Here is a 23,336-nt window from a genome sequence, read left to right as displayed (position 1 = left end):
TAACAGGTTGAAGTTATAGGAAGGGGTCCAGTGGCCCAACCAGCTTATAAGAGGCAAAACCAGGCTCTCCGTGTCCACGGGGCAGACAGCAACTCACCAGGACATCATCTACTTTTTTTAAAAATTTTTTTAAAGATTTATTTATTTGAGAGAGAGAGCACGACTTGGGGGAGGGATTAAGGGAGAGGGAGAGAGCGAGTCTCAAGCAGACTTCGCGCTGAGCACAGAGCCCCCACGAGGGGCTTGGGCTCACGACCCGGAGATCACCACCTGAGCCGAAAGCAAGCGTTGGACGCTCAACCAACTGCGCCACCCAGGTGCCGTTCATCTACTCTCCTGTTGGTGCCTGACACAGGGATCATTGTCTAAACCCCTTCAGATCAAGCGCGAGAGTAGCCAGGACTAACACTTGACATGAAGCCCCGAGGTGTGAGGTGCATCTTCCGAACAATTCCCCTTTCTTCTCATATAAGCACCAGCACTGCATTTCAAATCAAACCACTCCTCCCTCCCTCTCTGCTCATTCCTGAGGCAGCCGCAGAAGCGAGCTGTGATTTCCCAATAGTGTCCCGAGCCAACATGCATGAGGACACATAGGAGCAGATCCAGACTTGCTGGCCCCACAGAGATTACACAAAGCTTGGCCCAAAACATGGAATAACGCGAGCATGTACGAGGTGCTGAACATTCCATCGATGGCCTGCGTGTCAGATGCATGCTTGCATTCCCACACGTCTGGCGCAAAGCCTGCTCTCTAGGCCTTCAGTTAAACACAGTTTCCGGAGTACCGAGAAGATACACACCAACAGCCTAATTTGACTCTTGAGCTTCCTGAGGACAAGACCACTGTATCTCAAACCTGTTGCACCTCCTGCATCCAGGCCTTTCTGTGTGCAGGAAATTATATATTCTTCCACCAAGATCACACACACACACACACACACACACCCATCAACAGAGTAAGTTGAAGATAAAACACAACTCCCATAAACAGGAACTTTATTAAACTACATGTTACATAAAAGAACATATAAATGGACCTTTAAATACATTCAGTTCATCTTAAACAAATTTATATAGAAACTTATTTACAGTTCTCCATTATATACTTAAATTATTTTTCAAAGCTTACTACCGATAAAAGGTAATAGAATGATCACCTGCTCATACAGATGCATACACATAGGGTCCACAGGGCTAAGTAAAACACTGCTTCTCAAGAAACTCAGCTTATTAGATTTCAAAGCAACAGCAAGTTCTGAAGGTGCTTTCTTTTGAGCAGGCCTTTGACATGAGGCCTCTGCTAGGGAGGTGCTGGGGGTTGGTTTGGAGAAGCTGGTCCTGGGGTAGGTGGGTCCTTGGTTGTTTATAATAACTCGGACTCTTGGAGCTGGAGGGACTCTTAGAAACTATCACTGAGGCCCCATGCCCCCACTTCCAAAGATTGGGAAACAGAGGCCGAGGGAGAGGGAGTGATTGGCCAAAGTCACATAGTATCAGCGAGAGCAGGGACTGGAACCCTGGTTGCCAGGGTCCCACCTGGAGGTCCTGACCTCATCACTATCCACAGACTTTTTTTTTTAAGATCGATTTATTTTAGGGAGGGAGAGAGTGCACATGAGTGGGGGGAGGGGCAGAGGGAGAGGAAGAGAGAGAATCCCAAGCAGACTCTGTGCTGAGCGTGGAGCCCAATGCAGGGCTCCATCCAACAACCCTGAGATCATGACCTGAGCCAAAATCACGAGTCAGATGCTTAACCGACTGAGCCACCCAGGCGCCCCACTATCCACCAACTTTTGACCGCTTTCATCCATTTCCACCCACCCATAGGCCCTATGTTTTCAACATTGTCTGCATGGTTAAATATATGATTTCTTAGGCTTTTTGAGACGGTGAAAAACAGTGCAGGATTCCCATAACCATCTTTGTGGGGCCCAGGAAATATCTACCCAAGGCCATTTTTATAAGAGGTTTTGTGGTCAAGTGCCTTACTTCTTTAACCATAAAGTTTACCGTTTCAATTTAGCTGACTTACGGAAGCTCAGAGTTTCCAATTAATTTGGATGGAAGGCAACATTCTACAGGAGGAAGACTGTAACATCAACCACGGGGATTTGCTGAAATCCATCTACCACTGTTGGATCTAAAACAAGGTTTCACTCAGGTTTCAGTAAGTGACCGCAAGTGAAAAAAGGCAGGCGGCAACTTTAACAAGAAAGTTTCAAGAACCCCCTCATTTCCTAATTAGTCTCGAAAGGAAGTCGTGAAATGGACAGTGAGTAGAAACAGTACGTGTTTTCTCCTTTCTTTTGAATAAAGCCTATTTTTTCCAAATTTTCCTGATGATATAAATTCTTCTGAAAGCAGGGTTGAGTTTTTGTTTTTGTTTTTTTGGTCTGTTTTTAAAAACTTGATTTGGTTTTTGTCGGGATTTAAAGACCACTGTACCGAAGAAGAGATGTATCCTCAGTGACACAGACATACAGACTCTCCAGGCTCCAAGACGGGTTAGCAAGAGAAGGGCTGGCCGTAGGCAGAGAGAGAGAAGGGAGGGAGAAGACTGGGAGACAGAAGGGTTTATTCTTCCCTGTAACTAGAGTGAACCCAAGTCATAGCAGCCTTCACTCTGTTTCACAACAGACACGCAAATGGGCAAACACGGAAGGGGAAGATGTGCTCAGCTGAAGAACCCCTGATGCCTTTCCATTAAGAGATGGCACTTCTAAGTTTGGGAAGATGCAGCATTTTGCCAGGGCCTGCTGTCCGTCTGTGCCTGAACACACAAGAGCGTCCAATTTCCATCCACCAGTCTCACCTTCCCTCCTGCCCACACGCTAACCCTCACCCAGTCACGCAGAGAGAGACGAGCGAGGCAGAGCCTTCAAGGAGACGGTGCCAATCACAGAACACCCAGGGCTTGCACAGAAGTCCAGTTGCCAGCAATGGCCGGTGTGTGGGCAGGTGGAACCCTGAGGCCAGGGAACGCAGGAAAATAAAGTCTTCAGGTTAAGGGTTTTGTCTCCTTTTCCTGGGAGGCATTTCATTCTGCAAAAGGAACTAAACTACTTAATTTGTGTAATATTGAAAAATAAGTTTGACATATAAAAACTGGCCAAAATTCTTTTGTTTTTTTAACTCCGTAGGTAAGACTGTCAGCTTGCACATCTGCATTTTTGTGGGGTCTCTGCTTTGGGAGGGGGTTCCTCCAGGGTGTGCGAGGGAGGCACCCACCCAGACTTGGGACTTTACAGTAGTCGTCAGCTCAGCAGGGGACAGTCCACAGGCCTCCCGCACGGGTACCTTCAGTGAGGTTGAGCGTTAGCGGGGCACCGGTGGACCACTTTATGCGGAACAGACATTCGGAGCTGGTCCTTCTTCACAGGAGTCAGTCCTCACAATCTGACTTCACTTCCGTAAGGGATCGAGCATTTTCCCTAGCGTGGTCCGATCGGAGTTTTTCAGTTTGAGGGAGGCCCTTTCCCCAGCCCCTCGGCCCTTTACAGGGGCCTCTGTGTTGGCACTGGAAGCCCCAGCAGACTCTGGACACTTTTGGGGGGTCCGGGCGCTACTGGCCCGCCGCAGGGTGCTGCTGTCCTTGGGGGCAGCATCCTCAGGGCCACCCTTCGGCCTCAGCTGACGCTGGGAAACAGTCCGAGTGATGCCGGGGGCTTTGGCCACGGGAGAGGCATCTGTTCTAGTGAACCGAGAGGAGGAGGCAACTGTGTTTCGGGCAAAGCTCGGCACGGGAGGTGGGACACGGGGGACGCTGGGGGCCGGCGGGGCCTTGGGCTCCTCTTCAGGGCTCTCAGGGTCCTGGGAGTTGGAGCGGCAGATCTTGTTTTCATCGGGCTTCTGTCTGGGGACGTTCCTGAGAGGCTTGGCGCTGGGCTTCTTGAGAGAGCCCCTCTGCTGCAGGGGGGGCTCCTTCCCTGACCTGGCGCTGCCGGAGCCGCCGCTTACCCTACCCAGCCTCTGCTCCTCCGCCACCGTGGCCCCCGCCACAGCCCCCGTTGAGGACTGCTTGGGCGACACGTCCGAGGTCCCCCGCACGGAGCTCCGGCGCGACCACGGCGCGTCTGTGCCGCTGGGGGTCTCCCGAGGGGGCCGCTTCCAGCCCACCGAGCCCCGGCTTCTGGAGATGGGCACGACTTTGCGCATGCTCTCACTCTCGGAGGCGGTCAAGGTCCGCACGGGCTTGGGCGCCGCCCCCTGGGCCCCCTGGCTCCGCCGGACAGTGGCGGGCTTGGAGGCCCCCTGCGACGCCTCCTTGAGGGCGCTTCTCTTCGGTGCTGTCGCATCCTTCCCTTTGGCGGGTCTGTCCCGGGGAAGGCTGTCCTTGCAGGAGGGCTGGCTCTTCCCAGACACTGGAGCAGAAGCCTCCCCAAGGGGGCTGGAAGTGGGGTGAGAGGAGACCTGGCTGCCTGTCTCCCCAGCCCCAGAGGACAGGGAGCCATCCCCCCCGCCCCCCTCCCCCGGCTCCGAGCAGTCCAGGGTCAGCGAGCAGTCGGTGGCGTCGGAGATGTAGAACAGAGGCCCGGGGTCTTTGCTCTCATGGTCGCTGCTGCCCACAGATACTAGAGCCTTGCCACTGGGTTCCTCAGGGGCGGCCCCGTCCCCCTCCAGGGCTGGGCTGAGACCACCCCGGGCCCCTGTGCCCACAGGCATCGGGCCGCAGTGGCTGGCACCGAGGGACTGCACGCTCCCATCCCCCAGAGACGCCGGCTCCATGGGGCTGAGGTCATTATTCAGGGTCAACCTGGGCGCCTCCTCTGGGCCCTTGGATCCCTGGAGGTCGAACTGAGCCAGGCCTGTCACCAGCTCGTGCTCCTTAATCCCCAGAGCCAATGGTGAGAGTGGAGGGGAGCGGGCTGGGCCCAAGCCCACAGGCTCGCTATTCCTCTTTCGGAGGATGCCCACCCCACTGCGCCGAACTCGGGGGAAGGGGGGCATAGGGTCCTCAGGCCTGGGGGCCGGGAGCTGCTGGCTCTGCCAAGATGAGGGTGGCTCGGAGGCCCCCACCTGGCCCTCTGAGGCCTGAGGTCTATGTGCTCGGCTGGGGTCCTGGGCTCTTGGGTCCCCAGGCTCCATCCAGGCCAGCGTGGGCCGGGCCTGCCGGGGGCTGCTCCGGGGCAAGCTGTTGAATTTGCTGGGCTCCTCGGGGCTGCCGGTGGAACTCTCCAGGAAGGTCAGCAGCTCCCGGTCAGCGAAAGTGCCCAGGGAAAGGCGGGAGCGCCGGGTGTTAGGAGGTCGGTAGGAAGGGCTGACAGGCCGGGGCTGCAGGAAGGGCGGCAGGTCCTCCGCGCCCTTCTTGGTCAGCTGCTCCACGTCATTCTCACTGCTGCTCCGGCAGAATCCCCCAAGCTCCCCAGCTGCCCAGGAGCGACGCTTCTGCTCCAGCTCCTTCAGCCTCTGCAGCCGCCTCAGCTCCTGCACCGCCCGGTCGTGGTTGTCCTGAGGGAGGGGTGGAGAGAAGCCCCAAGATGCATTAGACCCATGGGACCTGCGTGCAATTCCGCAGCCACCTGCCCTAAGACCCCAAGATACAGGTGCGGAGGACAGCCTGGGTCCTAAGCTTCAGAGATACTGCGAGTTTGCAAGTAAGGAGGGTGTGGAGAGGGCTAGTTCTCCCAAAGCTGCCTGCAAAGGACCCCACCAGCTTCCAGCTTTCTGGTCAAGGCACTGTCCCTAAGTGTGGGCTGTGACTCCACACATGCTGGCCACCTCAACTCCGAGGGAACCCAGCTTGCCTTCTGAGCAGGGCAAGATAGAGAGGACTTCCAGGAAAAGGCTATTTAGTCAATGGCAGAGAGAAAAAAAAGAGGAGGACCCTGAGATCATACCTCCCTGTTGCATCTGTGTTGAATACATCTACACATGTGCGCACACACGCAGCACATTCTACTTAACCATTTGGGTGCATAAATATATACCCAAGATATTAAGAGATGCCAGTCAAATCTCTCTTTCTAATGCTCCCTGGTAAGGAAACACCAGAGATGCCATGGTGTCTCGGTCCCTCATGCCCCACCCCCTTCCCACAATGAGACAAGAGGATTTGCTTTACAAATCCTTCCACCACCCTTCACCCTTCTCCAAGTACCCAGCCCTCCCCCAACAAAACCAAACCAGAACAAACGCACATACTAAAACACACTTTACCACCTGGCTGTGCACTTTAAATATACATATATTTGTGGGACGCCTGGGTGGCTCAGTCAGTTATGCGTCTGCCTTCGGCCCAGGTCCTAATCTCCGGGTCCTGGGATCGAGTCCCACATCAGGCTTCCTGCTCAGCTAGGGGGTAATCCGCTCCTCCCTCTGCCTCTGCCGCTCCCCCCCACTCCTGCGCATGCGTGCTCTCTCTTGCGCGCGCGCCCACGCCCGCGCGTGCGCACACTCTAATAAAAAATCTTCTAAAAAAACATATATATTTGTGTCATCTAAATGTGTGGATCTCACAACCCTAATCTGTTATTGATAGCACTTTTTATTCGAAAGTCAATTTCCTCAAATGGTGGATTTCCCTTCCAAGTTTCTGTGAGACTCTGGCTGGGGACGCGTGGCCCCTCCTTCTGCTCTGGCCGGGCCTCGCCAGTGTCCCAGGTCCCCCGGGCCCTCTCCTCCAAGGCTGCCTGGGGTGGGGGTGGGGCCAGCTCCTGGCGCTCGGGACAGCTGGGCCGAGACAATCACACAGGTGGCCTCTTGGGCCTGCAGAATTCTGACAGGGAGTGAGAGCCTCGGAAAGAGCCAATTTGGCCTCTACCACCCACCACCACCTCCCACTGCTGAGCTCACTGCTTGGACAAGGGAGAGGAAACGTGGCCGCAGGCTTAGCCTCCTTCTCTTAGCTGGAGAGAGAAAAGAGGGGTTGAGAACTCAAGTCACTCTGGCCTCCTCAGGGCCGGAGGGAAACCTGACCAGTCCCTCAGAGAAATTCAGCTATGGGCAAACCTGCTTTTAAATACAGGGAGAGGGATCACGCACAAGTATTTAGTTCCTCATCACCACCTGAAGTGAAGGGATGTTGTTTTGTTTTTCATTGACAGATGAGAGTCGGACTTGCAAAGCCAAGCGACCCAGAGCTCTCTGGCTCCCACGCTGAACTCAGAGATGCCTGGAACTGGAGGTTGAAGGGCGGGAAACGCCGCTGTATCGCTCAGACAGCAGCGGACTCCTAACTACTTGAGAATTTCGAAGCCGGCTCTGGCCGAGGACGACACGGTCCCCGTGGTGCCAACCGCCTGGCCATGGCCATGGTGCTTGAAACAGGCGAGAGAAGGCCTTCCAATCATCCCACAGCAACAAAGGGTTCCCCGAAAGAGGAAATTCTTTCCTGGGGTGGGGGGTGGGGGGGAGACATTCAGGACCGTCAAAGAGATTTGTTAATATCATGGCTGCCGTCATAAATAAACCTGCCTCACAGAGCGCTTCAGGGTGTGGAACAAGTGTGGGTATGAGCAGCACAGCAGCTGAGGCGGCCAGGGCTAGGCCCTCCGGGCGCGGGGAGGCGCTCGGGGCTGGGAGGCAGAGCCCCAGCCCGCGGAATCCCAACCGAGAGCCTGCCAATGCTGCCTGCGCCACGCTTCCCTGAAACCGCGCAGACGCTGAACCATCTTGCTGCCAAGGGCAGAGGGCTGGGTCTGGAAGAGGAAAACAGAAAAAGCCACACCACTCAGAAAACCCGGAGATGCCATCAGCCATACCTGAACGGCTTTGTTGAATTTGATACAGAAGTCTCTAAATATCTGAAGGCACTCGTCCAGTTTCATGGTTTCTTTGTCTTCGCAGAAAAAGTCTATAAGGGTGTGGGCCTCGTCCTGGAGCTCTTGTTTCCAGCGCTCCAGTTCTGTCAGCTTTTCCACAGCAAACTGCGGGAGAACACACAAGCACACGCTGAAGGCAACAGGCAGCTGAGGAGGCGCTCTGCGCGCCGGCTGTGCTCCCGGGGTCAACTTCAGGTCTCGGGAAAGGGGAAGGGTGACGGCAAGTCCAACGCGCTCACAGCCAAAAGGCAAATATTTCAACCCAAACAAAGCCCTGGGGAAGCAAGATGAACTTCTGTGGGAGGCGTTGCAGGCCACCAAAGAGACTAGAGAGCTTTAATCTACAGAAGGCCACTGACACAACGGTCACCTTCAATGTCACTGAAAAATGACACAGGTGTAAAGTTGGTTTTATTGAGGAAAACTCACTCTGCATCTGTTCTTCCTTCTCTTAAAAGTGAGTCTTATACTGGCCAAGGGTTCACTTCAGGATGTCAGAAGTCCCTTGTACTGACGAGCTGTGCTGTTGAGAGGGACTTTAAACCTCATCTCAAATGATCTGTATCAGGGTCAGGGTCACCCCCACAGGACGGAAACCCCGGTGCCCAGACAAACGCCCCAGCCAAGGCTTCTTAACCAGGGTGCTTAGCCAAGTCAGCTAGGAAGCACTGTCTACAGTCCGTGCTTGGACATCACCCACGCACTTCAGTACGTCTGAGGTGCAACTACCACTAATATTTTGTTACAACCCCCCAGGAGATTCTGAGGAGCCCCCATGGTTAATAACTACTGCCCCATACAAGCCCATCTTCTTCACGTCTTCACTTTCTCCTAATCCTTCCAGGACAAACTCTCCAGTGCCTCTATAGATTCAGGCATTGGGGCACCCGGGTGGCTCAGTTGGTTAAGCGTCTGCCTTCAGCTCAGGTCATGATCCCGGGGTCCTGGGATGGAGCCCCGCATGGGGCTCCCTGCTCAGCGGGGAGCCTACTTCTCCCTCTCCCTCTGTTCCTCCCCCTGCTCATGCTCTCTCTCTCTCTCTCCTCTCTCTCAAATAAATAAAATCTTAAAAACAAATGGATTTGGGTACCACCACAACAAAGAAGTAGAAATGAAAGAAGACTGCTCTCCTCCGGTGAGCTCCCAACCCTTTCAGGCTGGGGATCTATCAGGCGCACAAGCACCCTGCCCTGACAGCACTGCATGATGTTTACTGTTGAGCTGAAATGAGGGGGCAGCAGCTTAGAGGAGCCACAACCCCATGGGGACTAAATATTTGGGATCACTCTCAAGTCTCACGTCACTTCCTGTTTCACTGGGTAACAAGGCTTAATTCATATGAAGAAGGAATGCGTGAAGTACATTACTTGATAAATCACACATATCATGTTTTTAAAAAGGCTTACATTTGAGAAACTTCCTTTGAGTGGAGGGACAGGCCTTGGAAATGTGACGTTATGGGTTGCGCACCCTCAAGGAGTGGAATTGCTGCTAAGACATGCCTGGAGAGTGAAGAGCAATTCTGAGAAGACTCATCACCTCCCACGCACTCCAACACACTTACCCCCTTAAAAGTCCTTTTCTTACACTAAACATATTCAAGAGGTAGTAAGAAACCAAAACCATTTAGGAAACTGAATACCAGAGAAAGTAACCATCTGAGTCAGTAGCCCAAGGCACTGTGTGCATTCATGCTCTATTATTCTTTATGGGGAGAAGGGTATTCATGAAAGGATAAATGTTTGCCTGTCATTCTTCCACAGGGGAAAGGTGGATTCCAGCCAAAAATAACTCAACTGCAGAAAAATAGGACTCTTGACAAGAACCTACATGGGAGCTTAGCCCCGCCTCCCTTGTCTCATCACTAGATCCCGTGGGGATGGAGACAGAACCAGGAAGGAAAAACTTACACGCACTGCAGTCATCCTGAGGACTCCAGAAAGTGAAACATTCTGAATATGGGTGTGGAAAATCACCCAGCTCAGAGGGTTTTTCTTTGCCAAGAGTTAGTCTTCTGTACAGTTAGGACCCCAAATGACAAAGTCCAAAGCTACACTGGCCGAGGATAATTGACAAGACATGAACAGTTGTGCTAGCAAATTCAACTTTTCACGTCTCACCTGCCTGCTCCAGACCCAAGTTCCAAACCAATTTATTCGTTATTTCTTGCCCAGATGGTCAGAATACTGAAACAGATTTACAAAACTGTGTTCTTGTCTTTTTTCTCCTCAAACAACTTCAATCTTTCCCCATGGCTAAGAGCACAGTCCCATGTTTTCAGATTGGCATTCAAAGCCCTTCATGGCCTGGCCCTACCCTACGTTACAGAATTACACCCCCTCCGCTATTTAAAAAGAAATTGAATATAAAAAAGAAAAATAAATAGCTGTGTGGGAACATTTTATTTACACAGATAAAAATGACTACTAGAAAGAAGCATTTAGAGTTAAAACAAAGTCTCCTTGAAAGAGCAGTCCAGGGGTACAGCTGAGACAGAGCTGTTTTTCATCATACGCCTTTCTGCACTGCTATGTATAGCATAAAATATTAATGTTTAATTTAAGAGCCAGGGAAGGAGACATCCAGAATTCTCATCTCACTGTGGGACGGGCCTTCTCCCTCAGTTTCTGACTTTCCCTCATTTGTCTGCATGTGCTTACTGCGGAGTACTTTCTTACCTACTGCTAGGTGTTTCTGTGGTGGTGTTTGCTTTGTTGTTTCACTTTGAGAAAAATCTGTGCATGTAAAAGAGAATATCTGTTTGGTTATAGTTGAAAGAAAATACAGAGCACATGTTTAATCAGAAAAATAAACTCCCACCAGAGCCAAACAAAATGTTTGCCGATGGGAGCTGAGACATAGAATATTTGCTTGCTGTAGCTTAATTACGAGTCAACGTACAACCTTCAGAGCACACTGTTCCTGGCACCAAGGGCAGCCCCGCCACACCCCCCCATACCTCGCGAGGCTAGAAGCACTGATATTTAAGGTAGCATGCCACTTCCCCTGAAGATTGAAAGCATGAAAAGCTGCCACTGGTTTTTGTTTTTTTTTTTTTTACAAATAAGGAAGATAAAAGAAGCATGTCAGACTATGTGATTAGTGAGTCACAGTGAGCTGACACAAACATGTCCACTCTGCTGTTTTCTTGTTGATGTTATTCAGAGCAGCGCCTGACACACCCTGTGGGCTGATGTATTTGGGGTGTTGATAGGCACAGCTCTCATGTGTGCTCCCCCTCTCATCATAAAACATGCCAAAACGTAGCTTGTTTCTTCAATAAAAACAAGTGAAGAAACAACAGCCCGAGTTCTCAGGTGTCTACGATTTCTGTGGAACTTCATTCTGTCGTCCAAAGGTTTGATTAGGAGGCAGAAACTCCTACACCATGGCTGAGAAGCAAAACCTGAGCTGCCAGGCATAAGCTGCCAAGCGTTTGCTCCCTACGCTGATACCAGTTCGCTACAGCATGGTATGATGATGTCAATCCCGTGGCGATAAACGGAGGCCAGCCCTTGGTTCAGACCACATTCGACGGCCCCTGCGAGAAAACCAACCCCGCAAAGAATGGGCACTGAAATACAAAGTTCCTTTTATCGACCCAGGGAGGAGAATATGAATGGGAACCTGCTACCTCCCCAAAGCCGTGCGGACTGAACCAGCCCTGGCAGGTGCTGCTGGAAGCCAAAAAGAGAGAGACGGACTCCAATCACCCACGAACCTGAAGGAAATCTTCCATCTGCTGACAAAGTTCACCATCCCGCTGAATGTTTTCCCTCAGAGATCTCGTCCTGTTAAAGAGCGAGTGCAGTTCTGCTTCCGTGTTATCCAGAGATAATCTACAAGCAGAAAGGGGAGAGTGGGCATGTGGGACAGGGAAGCCATGTGTCATGGAGGTACATCAAACAAGACCAACTGTGGGTCAAACCTAGACATGGACGGCAGAGCTTCTGTGATGACATTTACCACACTTAGAGTTTTTGCCCGTTTTTTTAAGAGTCCATTTCTTCCTAGAGACACACTGGTTTAAAGAGAGATGGCTGTGTAACTTTGTCTTTATTGGTGAGATAACGAACCCATGAGAATTGTAAAGCTGTTCATAAAGTGGGTCTGAACACCTTTATGCAAGAAGCATTACAAAATAAAAGCCAAAAGGCCTCAGATATTTCCCCTCTCCTCCGGCACAAATATAAAAGCTCTAACTCATGCAAAGCCAGGCGGTGTAGGCATTCAGGGCAATCAGGAGATACTAAGCAGACCTCATGTTGCCACGGACAGCCAGAGTAAGCCCTCGGTATGATAGAGAGAACTAACACATGGCTAACAATTCTGCAAAGAAATGGCGGGGCTGTTTGCAAGGCTTTTGTTACATATGTCAGTCAAGATTAGGAGAGCAGGAGTGATACCTCTGTCACTAGGTAGAGTGAGTAGGTGAAACCTAAAATCCAGGTGGAATTCACTTAGCAAACTCATATGCTAGGATGCTTTCATGCGTCCACTGTGAATTCTGACATTTCTTTATGCAGTGAAGTTTTCCACCTTCATTGGTTGTTGGCACCCATCTGTGATGTTTGTACTTCACCAGGACACTTCACCTTCCATCTCAAATAAACAAACTTTATTTTCTAAGACAGTATCTAGCTAAACTTCCCCAGCTGATTCTGACCACAAATGTCAACTCAAAAACGTAATGGTTATTTCTCTCTATACATACCTCTTAGTAACATTTCTATACTAGTCAGAGGAAAAAATATTCCCACACGAATTTCTTTTAGAAATTCAAAACCAGAACAGTTTATATCTTATAAGATGCTCATTGTTTGGGGGGAATAATCCAAAAATCTGTAAATGGGAACTATGAACTGTTCACAGCTTCGGCCTTATAAGCTCGCTTTGGGGAAGACATGTAATCTGTGGTTAGATGTTCACAGTCAATAATACTGAGACACTGGCCAATGACAGGGTTTGGCTTGAAAAGCTTTGGTTCATGTATTTATGCACAGGGTTCATAGCCATCCTAATCAGATATAATCACTCAGATAGCAAGTGTAGGACTTGAAGTGGTTCACTGGAGCCAGCCTGCAAGAGGCCACTGTGGCTGTGGGCACCCCTCCCAACTCCTTCCTCAGTGAGGCCACCTGCCACGGGAGCAGTATTTACACCATGGAGATCAGCAAATGCTACAAATCAGGACCTCTTTCCAGGGAAGCCGGTTATTGAACATATACCACTGGATACGTGGATATGTACTGTAAATTTAAAAAACATGGAACTCAAAATAGCTCACGTATACAGATTATAGCCACATTAAAATGCACATCTATACTGGGATCAGAAGCAAATTAAAGTGATGTAAACACAGCTTTATGTTTGGTAGATACTTTCTCTGTAAGTTGAGTGACTAATTTAAAACAAAATCCTTTCACAACCCTTGGTATGGTTCCAACTTCTTCTAATGCAATAGAAAATAAATGTACCATGCTAGATTCTACAAGGAAATGGCCCTGGAAGTTTGACTGATATATACCAACTCCCAAGGTAATAAGCTGTGTTGTTTGAGCTCTATCTTTTGGGTGTGGAGGGATTTGAAGTTCTTAATCCATATTGTTTTTACACTGATGATATTCATTAGAAAAGACTGCAATAGAGTTTTTTAGATTAAAAATAAAGACTAATTTTTCAAAACCCCCAAATGCCAAAGGTACACACACACACCTCTGTAAGCAAATAAAAGGAAGGTCTGAAAATTCAACGAGACAAAACTTTCTAAAAGTTATAAAATATTCACCAGTTTCATTAAAAGTAGTTTAGGGGCGCCTGGGAGGCTCAGTTGGTTATACGTCTGCCTCCAGCTCAGGTCATGATCTCAGAGTCCTGGGATCGAGCCCCAAATCTGGCTCCCTGGTCTGCTTCTCCCTCTCCCCCTATCCCCTGCTCATGCCCTCTCTCTTTCAAATAAATAAATAAATCTAAAAAGTAATTGAAAAAAAAACAAAACTGAGTTCTCAGAATTCACTTTCAGTCTTCTTTGCTCACCTAGCAGCCTCCTGAACGTGATGCAATTTTTCAGAAAAGTTTAGAAGAATGGCATCTTTCTTTTGGGCTTCCTAGAATAAAAACAGAATTTTCTCTACTGTATGTATAAAACTAGAAGGAAACAATTATCCCAAGGCTGAAAGGAACCTTAAAGTTCTTGTTTTTATGCTTGATATATTCAAAGCAATTCACTGAAACATGAACTCTTATATTCTTAGTAAGATTTACCAGAACTCCCCTACTCTCAAGATATATATAACTTCCCAGAGCAACCGACGTGAAATACAATTCATGGGCACACAAACTCAATGGAAGTGGGTGGTGGCTTAGCAGGGCCCATTGTTTCTGAGAGAATCCAATATATCCTGCTTAAATACCACCCATTCCTATGAGTATGCCTTTAAATGACCGAGATGCCTTCAACTGTTAAACCAGTTTGCAAACTGAGTTTAATCAGAAGGTGCAAAAGCCATGGAGGCATTTGGATTCTTCACCTGTTCAGGGGATACAAGGAGGGTGGATATGAAGGGTGCAATTACCAACTCTGGAAACGTCCCCCCCATGGGCTGGAACCAAGTTACACAGAGCACCTGGCTCCATGGATCTAAAGGGACTGCTGGAAGACTAGCTGTAAGGCACATGGGATAAGGAACACATTTTCTGGTTTCAGTGCCCTGAAAATTAAATTTTAAGTGAGTCCTGAGTTCAACATGTCCTTTGTCTTCTGAAGAATGTAGTAATAATTGTGTGTGTTATTTATGGAGAGCTTACTATGGGCCAAACACTGAAGTAAGCACTTTATGGAATTATCCCCGTCAGCCCTCTTGGGTACCTGTTTTAAAGGATCACTAGCCCCGTGATTAGAGGAAGAAATTGAGGGTCTTAACATTTAAGTAACTCATCTGAGGAAGTACAGCTAATAAAGGACATGTCAAAATCCCAGTTCTGTCCTGTTCTGAAGCTCACAATGGAAACCAGCCCAGCTTCCTCCCCAGCTTAGAGCTACGTCAGTGTGATTGCTGTCAAAACAACAAATGTGATCCAGTGAAGAGAAAACAAAGTGCTACAATCCATAATTTGAGATAATTTAACAACGTTGGCCGATTTTTCACTTTGTAACTGGTTGTTTTGGTATCCCAAAGCCCCAGTCAGAAACGGAGGTGATGAACAGAGTGCAGACCCCAAGGCCTGTGTTTGTGGCAAGGCACCCTGACTTACAGTTCACAAAGGGAAACAAATGGAAGTGACTTTTTTTCATTGCCCTGGCTCCCTCACTCTACACATAACCAGTCACAAATCTAGTCAACCCAACGCTGGGAATGTTTCAGCACCCAGGCCTCTGCTCTCCATCCCTTTGGCCATGACTCTTGATTCTCAGCTCTCGCCAAACGATCAGAGAGCCAACTTCTGCCAAGAGGTGCCCCATTTCTAGTTCTCTCTTCACTCTAGCTCATCCTCCATATTGCCTTATTTTCCTAAAAACAAAGCCACCCTGGTCAGGCCATTTTGCTGTGCACAAACTTCCGTTGGCTCCCTATTGCTAAAGCATGAATCCAAATTCCTCAGTGTTTAGGATGTGGATCCTTCCTAACCGGGCTTCACCAACCCTGACCCCTGTGCCTCCCCCAACCCCTCCACTTCCCTCTTATCCTACAACCCTAGGCGCAGCTCAGCTCAGCTCAGCTCAGGAATCTGCAGAGTGCTTCTGCAAATAGAACCTTCTTGGAGCCCACCATGTCCTTTCCCATCTCTGTGTGATGCCACCTAATACCTGGGAAAAACCTCCCCACCTCCAGGGAGGATTCACGCTCATTCTCTCTCTCTCTGAATTCACCACTTCCACCTACCTGTGCAACAAAGTGCAGAAGATTCATCCCAGGTTTGTTTGCTTTTGTGTCTGCCAATTTGAGCAAAGAAGACAGTTTAAATCCTACTGCATTGCCAGCATACCCTCCCTAAAGAAGACAAATCAAAAGAAAAAATATATACATATACCTTTGGACGGACAAATAAACTTAGAAACACAACATTGTAATTTTTTTGACTTTTACTTACTGCATTCATGATATTCCCCGCCTGTAGCACCAAGTGTAATATTGAATGTAGCTCCTCACACAACATCAGCTCTGTCAAAAAAGAACACACCATGGTACCTTCAGCTGAAATGCACAAAGACAGCTGCCACATCTGAGTTCAAGAGGGCCTGAAGCAAGCTCTGACCCTAAACCCCATATTGAGACAGGAAAAAACAAATCAAGCAGCACATTCTGTGGTATATCTAATGCGCCATTTGCTACGGGCAATCTGTGTCCTAGTGTTTAACTGGGAATCAATATGTATGATGCTTCAATATATCACAAAAAAACTTCAATAAGGAAAATTTTCAAGGAGTGGAAAATGCAAAGGCCTTATGAAAAGCAGCACACTGTGTTATAGGAGCAAGCTTTTTGTCAGCCATTCTTTATTTTTTTTCCTCTATCTCCACTAGCCTTTGAAATTATATTTATAGAATATGAAAACTAAGAGAGACCAACATTTTGCTTAGTCCACGAGCCATGAGGAGATAAAAAATAAACAGGCTGGGATGACATGTAAATAACTTGCAAAGCACTAACCCTTAGGGGCCAGGCACCCAGAGACTCTGTCCATTTTATTCAAAACTATACATTTCGTTTGGATTGGCTTAAAGGTTGTAAAGGAGCTTATCATTGTAATATATCTTTAAACTAGTTCTTTAAACATAGAAGCTCTTGTACACACATCTATGCAAATTAACAATGTTAAAAATTGTTAATGTATTTCAAAAGCTAAAAGTGAATTTTGATGATTATTAAAATTATAGTATATATAGATAATAAAAAGCTACCCACGATTTTTTTAAGTTCATATTCCCCATTAAGTGTGGTATTACTTTCAAAAAATTACATTTGGATCACTGCCTGCATTATGTTATCTAAGAAGGCCAGTATTTGAAGGTTAACCAGATAAGAAACGTTTCCACCGTGCCCATGAATTTGCATGGCTCAATACGAAAACTATTCCATTTCAACGTGAACAGGAGGGATGGCCCTTCCAAAGTTGCTGCAATAGCCCTGGTGTGTGTAGGAAGAAATGTTAAAAGGCCTCCCTATTGAAAGAAGAAAAATTGCCCTTAATTCTTAGTCTCCTCTCTAAACTGAAGAAAATACGATGGGCTGAAGAGCAAAACTTTATCTCAACATAGGCCAGAGCAACTAAACAGGAAAATCAAATACGAATCAACAGCTCTGCAATAACTAGAAATCCAGAAAACCACCCAGAGGAAATCAGGCTGGCGCTGAAAACCCTGGAAAATGTGAGGGTTGGGGAACACCAGAGACTCTGCCTTGGCGATGAGGAGCGCCCACACGTGTGCTAGGTCTGCTTGCTCAGCGTCTGAAACGCCTGAGGGTAAAACTCCAGCACTGTGGAAGGAGACAGGAGAGCAACTCTGAGGAGTCTGCCCAAGCTGGGCAAGCAAGTCATTCAAAGAAATGGAGATGACCCACTCGCCCCTCTCAAATGTAAACAGCCTGCCAGGAATTAGAGTCTTGAGGGGAAGCAAGTGGGAGAAGACACAGAGCAGAACCATCAGGAACCTGCAGAAGGTCACACTGAAGATGCCCAGGAAGAGTCAGGAGGAAGGAGGGACGATGCTGGAAAAGCAGGCCCTGGACACCAGAGGCCAGAGGATGGGAGGAAGGATGCAGCTGGCCTAAGTGCCCAGGTTTTGAGCACACGCATGCACGCACACACACACACACACACACACACACACAGATACTACACACACTGCATGCATCCGGAAAGCTGACCTAGGAGAGGAACAAGAGCGAGCTGCAACCAGCAAGGTCTACTCTGAAGCTTGGGATGAAAGAAATCTTCTTTTATGGGAAGATAATATACTAATTAATTAATTGGTCAATTAATCGATTAATTAAGGAGGAAAGTAAATGGAAATCAGCCTTAATTGTCATCCTAGGTAATATCTCTTTTCCCTTTTTAGGGTGTATCAGATTTAGGACTTTGCATTTCTCATTTCAATTGAATACTTTTGTATTTTTTTTTAAAGAAACTGCTACCAAACTAGTACAGCCACTATGGAAAAGAGTTTCTCAAAAAATTAAAAATAGAATTACCACATGATCCAGTAATTCCATTACTGGGTATTTACTCAAAATATATGAAAACACTAACTCAAGGGGATACATGCACCTCTATGTTTATTGGGGCATTATTTACAGTAGCCAAAATATGGAAGCAACCCAAGTGTCCATCAATAGATGGATGGATAAAGAAGATGTGGTGTATATACACAATGGAACAATATTCAGCCATAAAAAAGAATGAAATCTTGCCATTTGCAGCAATATGGATGGATCTTGACGGTATAATGCTAAGTGAAATGAGTCAGTCAGAGAAAGACAAATTCTATATGATTTTGCTCATATGTGGAATTTAAGAAACAAAAACACAGAAAAAAAGAGACAGACAAAAAACCAGGCTTAACTCTAGAGAACAAACTGGTGGTTACCAGAGGTGAGGTGGGTGGGAGGCTGGGGGAAACAGGTGATGGGGATGAAGAGCGCACTTCCCTTGATGAGCACTGAGTGCTGGGTCAAACTGCTGAGTCACTATATTGTACACCTGAGACTAAGATAACACTGTGTGTTAACTATACTGGAATTAAAAAATAAATTAATTTTAAAAATCAGGAGAAGAATGCTTACAAAAAAGAATAAAAATTAAAGTGCTACCACTAAGGTTAATAAAAACAAATTCCATGAAGCATCATGTGTTCACTTACCTTTTGTAGCAGTTCTCAGAATTGTTATGTCTGTGTACAGAGAAGAACAAGAAGGTAAAAATTCCTTCTTTAGCACCATGGCTTCGATCCGAAGTGAATAGCTGAAAAATAAAAAGTAAAACTGTAGCGTTTGAGGTCACTGATTTTAAAACTTTCCTCTGTAAAGAGCTGTGATGGACGATCCTTACTTTGGCACCTGAATCAAGTAGTGTAGAAAGGAGTCCGCCAGGGACAGCTTGGACACATCTCCACTAAATGTTTTCAATTTCTTTATCTAAAAGCCAAACAGAAAAGAGGGTAGAGAAAAAAAATAACTTGTGATTAAAATGTAACATTATTTTAAATGTCCTCTTAGAATCCCTGTAAGAAAGTAAGATTCCAGTGCTAAATTCAAATTAATAAAAATGTAGACCCAAGAAAAGACAGAGAAGGAAATCATCGCATCTACTATTTTTTTTGAAAGAAGAAAAACCAAACAAATGAGAGGGAGAAGAGCTGTGTCATGTGTGTGGGTATAAATAACCTCCATCAAACCAGAGAACTAGAGCCACAGGACTCCTCAGGGAGGTTACCAAAGGGTCAGTTCTAAGGATGAGAATTTTCTGTAAGTTATAATCTGGAAGGGAGATCACTGGGAGAAGAAAGAGGACACTGGGTCGTCATTATAACATGGTCCTCTAGGTCCCTAATGAAAAAAATCTTAGTATTTTGGGTAGTTTGGACATAAAGTTCTCAGACTGGGGGAGGGCTAACAGACCTTTCTCTGGCCAAGTCCCCCTCCACACAGAATAGCCTTACAGCAAGGGGCTACTGTGTGCTGAGGCGTGGACACATTGGCTCTCCAGTGGCAGAGAAAAAGGAAAATGGCTCAAGCAGCTGATGGGTCAATGTCAAGACCTCCCCCTATGAAAAAGATCAGGTAATAAAACAGAATGTATGGTCAGATCCCATTCCTAGAAATTTTAAAAGAAGCGTCCACTATACCCGCCCCCCCCCCGCCCACCCTCCATGCACACACCACAGGTGTGGGGAAAAAGACTAGAAGGCCCCACCCGCACGAGGTGACAGGATTACAGGGACTATTATTTTCTTCTGCTGCTCATTTTTGTTTCCTAAAATGTCTACAATGAACATGTATTACTCTTGTAAAAAATTAAACTCAACTAAAAGTTATTCCTTCAACCGTAGCCAAGAAAAATGAAAGAGTTCTGACACAGGAATATAGCCAAACAGCTAGTAGGTGGGGATGGAAGCAAAGAGAAAGTTCTCAAACTGCATCAGAGCAAATCAGTGCCTCCCTCACACAGAGAACTGGACTGGCCCAATGGCAGAAACTTTTCTACATCCACTGGCTTAGAGCGTCTTCCAACTAAAACACTTTATGGTAAATCGAACCTTGGGACTACGAGTAGACAGCCTACCTCTGCAGCTAACTGTTGCCAGTGAGCACTTACCATCTTTCATTACCTTTATAAAGCTTACTCTCTTCCATCCCCAGGATTATGGCGGGTGCCCATAAAAATAACATGACTTTTCAGTGTCTTGAAAATAGGAAATGATAGTTCAAAAACAGAGGAGGGAATATTTGCAAAGATCCGAAGTATCTACATCAACTACCTGAAAATACAAAATGTCACAGTGCAGATGCATACCCAAGACTTAAGTCTGATGCTTAAGACTACATTTTTTTTTAAATGGGCAGAAAATAGCCATTTATAGAATTGCATTACTTCCCCTACCTTTAGGGCCCTAAACTGAATTTACTATTTTTAGTCATACTCAATTTAAGGGCAGATGGAATTTTTGGTTTAGCTAAACCCAAATCGGTGCCTGGCTGCTGAACAGAGAAAACCATAGGATGAATCCTGATCCCTTCTGAACTAGAGTTTAGCAATTCACTATATATGGAAAGGGGCAGAGTGAGGTTGTACCTTTTATAAGACCATCTATGCAGCATGTGCAAAGCTTCTGAAAATAACAGCACAATTTCCTGACTAAAGCATATAGAATAGGTCATGCTAAATAAACTTGGAAGATATTTCCATTAAACATGTGCTCAACTGTAACTGAACAATGATTAATCTCCTTCACTTATATAAAGAGCTAAAAATGTTTATGGAGTTCAAGAGAATGGTGATAGAAAGATAGTATTTAATTTAAATGCCATGTATACAGTTCTGAATTCCATTTCAAAATGAGACTTGTGTTCATTAAGAAGGATTATGGTACCTTCACAGTGGTAAGGAGGTAAAAAAAAGAGAGGTGAACAAACCCTATAATTATTGTGCATTCTCGTCATCATCAAAAAGCATTTATCACACATTGTTAGGCATAATTTTGTTGGCTGAGCCAAGTGACTCTCATTACGACCTGGCTGTGCCCAGTTTCTGTCCTAATAGCAAACAGCATGCTCCTTAAGACTCATACATTCCAAAGGGCAGACAGACCTCCTTCATCCCATCTAATTCCACTCACATGGCCTGGAAATAGCAAGATTTCCCACCAACAGACTCACCCCAAGGGAAGACCCTGGGGCTTCCTCCCGGTCATTCTCCCCACCCCACCCCCCAGGGGCAGAGTTGGCATAGAAGGTTGGAATGAGGTGATAAAAATGTCAGAGGCGGCAACCAACCAGCTGCCAGAGAGAACAGAAAACTTCTACCACCTTCCAGCCCTCTATCCCTGACAGTGATGCAGGGATGGGGCCCCAGCCCCAATGGAGGAAGGGCTCGCGGGCTGCGTCAGGGCTCCCTTCCACCATCCACCCGGCTCCTATGCCAACCTGTCCCTTGTCCCTCTCTGGCCACAGGAATACTTTTCATGGCAAAGAACCCCCTCCCAGGGCTTTTATTTCTGGGTCTGTCTTCTTCCTCTGCAAGTTTTAAGCATGAGTTGAAAGCAAGATGAACAAACATGCCAGACCAGTGATTTGTGGGGAGGGGCAGAGAAATCCTGAAAACAAATTAACCTTCTGCTGGCTTGTCAGCTGAGAACGCATGACCAAAAAGGGCCGTTTCCGCTCCTATTTTTCAACATGCTGATAAGATTACAGTATCACTCAAGCGACACTCACACCGGTGCTCTGCTCTGCAGCAGGAGTGATGAAAAGGCTGGGAGGAAGGCCGCGCAGTGCGAGGTGGGGTTTTGAGAACCTTTGCCCTTCCTTCCTCAAAGGGATGCAGTGGGGGTGTAGCAGAAGGAACTGTTCTGGGGTCAGACGCATCATGTGCAAATCCACCTTCCTCTCTGGCCTATCGACCAGGAGGGACACGTGAGAGGAGTTCTAGCGAACCTGTGTGAGCCTGTTTCCCATCCGTACCATAAGGAGTATCTGACGATGTGGCTGGGAGGACTCAATGCAAAAGGTACCCCGAATCATCAGAGCTATGACTGAGTGACCTTCTACGTGCCAGGCACTGGGCTACACACTTGAACACATTATCTCGCTCGGCTGGATTCTGCCCTGCCCAGGGCCTGCAACACAGGGACAACACTCCATAGATGTTTAGTCCCTTCCTGTGCTAAAAATGAGCACAGAACATTACACCACAGGCTTAGCAACATGCAGTTACGCAGACACTTGTGCATTTATTAACATATTTCTGCTACATTCCTAAACCTCTCTCACTTGGCCCTGGCTCCTCCTTGGCCTCATCCCCATCCTCCACCCTCTACCCAAGACTCAGGGGCCGGCCCTGATCCAGGCGGTGCCAGGGGCCACGCGGCGCTCGTGGCAAGGTCAGGGGGCCTTTGCAGCAGGCATCTGTCATGAGGTGGCTTTGGCCCGCACCGAGACGCCCTCTGCTAGCACAGATCCCCACAGTGGTTTTGGGAGGGGCGCCAAGAAGCCCTGGGGACTGTCAGGGTGTTCCTGCTGAAGGAAGCTCCCAGCTGAGTGTGGAGGGTGTGGTGAACTGAAGCCCAGAGCTGGTAATGTAAACAAGAAGAAGTGTGACCAAGCTTGTCGGATATTCAGGCTGAGGATGACCCTGCAGCAGGAGGGTGACAGGACAGGCAGCTGTGCCTGGCTCAGTGGCTGGGACGCAGCGCAGGGTCTCAGGGCTCCGTCTCATCCCAGCAGGACACTGTCTCCGGGACCGGCTAACTGTCTGGGGGAGAGTGAATGCCTCCAGCCGCCGGACAGTGCTCAGGTGGGTTTCAGTCATCTTGCCCTTAACATCCCCCCTTTGAATTATGCCCCCCCACACACAACTCAACAACATGGGAGGCTTGACAGCTAAGTTGCTTCTCTGAAAAATCCCCGAGTCTCCCACAGCCTTTGCGTTCTCCAATCACCTCTGAATTTAAAATTAGAAATGAAGATATTAGGAAAACGCGGCCTTACTGTCCCACCTCTTTACCATGGTATGAAGCTGGCAGCTTCTCCCCCGCCTAGTCTCCCTTTAGTTAGAAATTTAGAGCTTTTCACAGGCCGCCTGGTGGCTCAGTCCTTAAGCATCTGCCTTCGGCTCAGGTCATGATCCCAGGGTCCTGGGATTGAGCCCCACATAAATAAAATCTTTAAAAAAAAAAAAAAAAAGCCCAAAGAGGAATAAGATTTCAACAACTCAATCTTTTTAAAATCCAAATTAATTAAACCCTACCCATCCTAATTAAAGATTTTTGAAACTCTCATTCTCTACATTAAAAAAGACTAAGGGACTGTTCAGTGTATAAGATCCAGGGTAAATTAGGATTTGATGTACATTTCC

At 47.5% G+C, this 23,336-nt stretch overlaps 1 protein-coding gene across 2 annotated transcripts in view; it reads right to left on the bottom strand.

Moving 5' to 3' along the window:
* Positions 1-1,782: 1,782 nt before the first annotated feature.
* FHDC1 (FH2 domain containing 1) overlaps positions 1,783-23,336 on the bottom strand; it is a 40,711-nt gene continuing 19,157 nt past the window's right edge. For both annotated transcript variants that reach the window (XM_032413019.1, XM_032413020.1), the window contains exons 5-12: positions 18,813-18,898; positions 18,625-18,725; positions 15,855-15,925; positions 15,647-15,754; positions 13,800-13,870; positions 11,485-11,602; positions 7,704-7,868; positions 1,783-5,451 (exon numbers count right to left, since the gene is read on the bottom strand). In XM_032413019.1, the coding sequence (XP_032268910.1) occupies positions 3,406-5,451; positions 7,704-7,868; positions 11,485-11,602; positions 13,800-13,870; positions 15,647-15,754; positions 15,855-15,925; positions 18,625-18,725; positions 18,813-18,898 (2,766 nt within the window). In that variant the 3' untranslated portion in view covers positions 1,783-3,405. The remainder of the gene's footprint in view (positions 5,452-7,703; positions 7,869-11,484; positions 11,603-13,799; positions 13,871-15,646; positions 15,755-15,854; positions 15,926-18,624; positions 18,726-18,812; positions 18,899-23,336) is intronic.

Source organism: Phoca vitulina, unplaced genomic scaffold, assembly GCF_004348235.1.
Source record: "Phoca vitulina isolate PV1807 unplaced genomic scaffold, GSC_HSeal_1.0 scaffold14, whole genome shotgun sequence".
NCBI lineage: Eukaryota > Metazoa > Chordata > Mammalia > Carnivora > Phocidae > Phoca > Phoca vitulina.
This window is presented reverse-complemented; position numbering and strand designations above follow the sequence as displayed.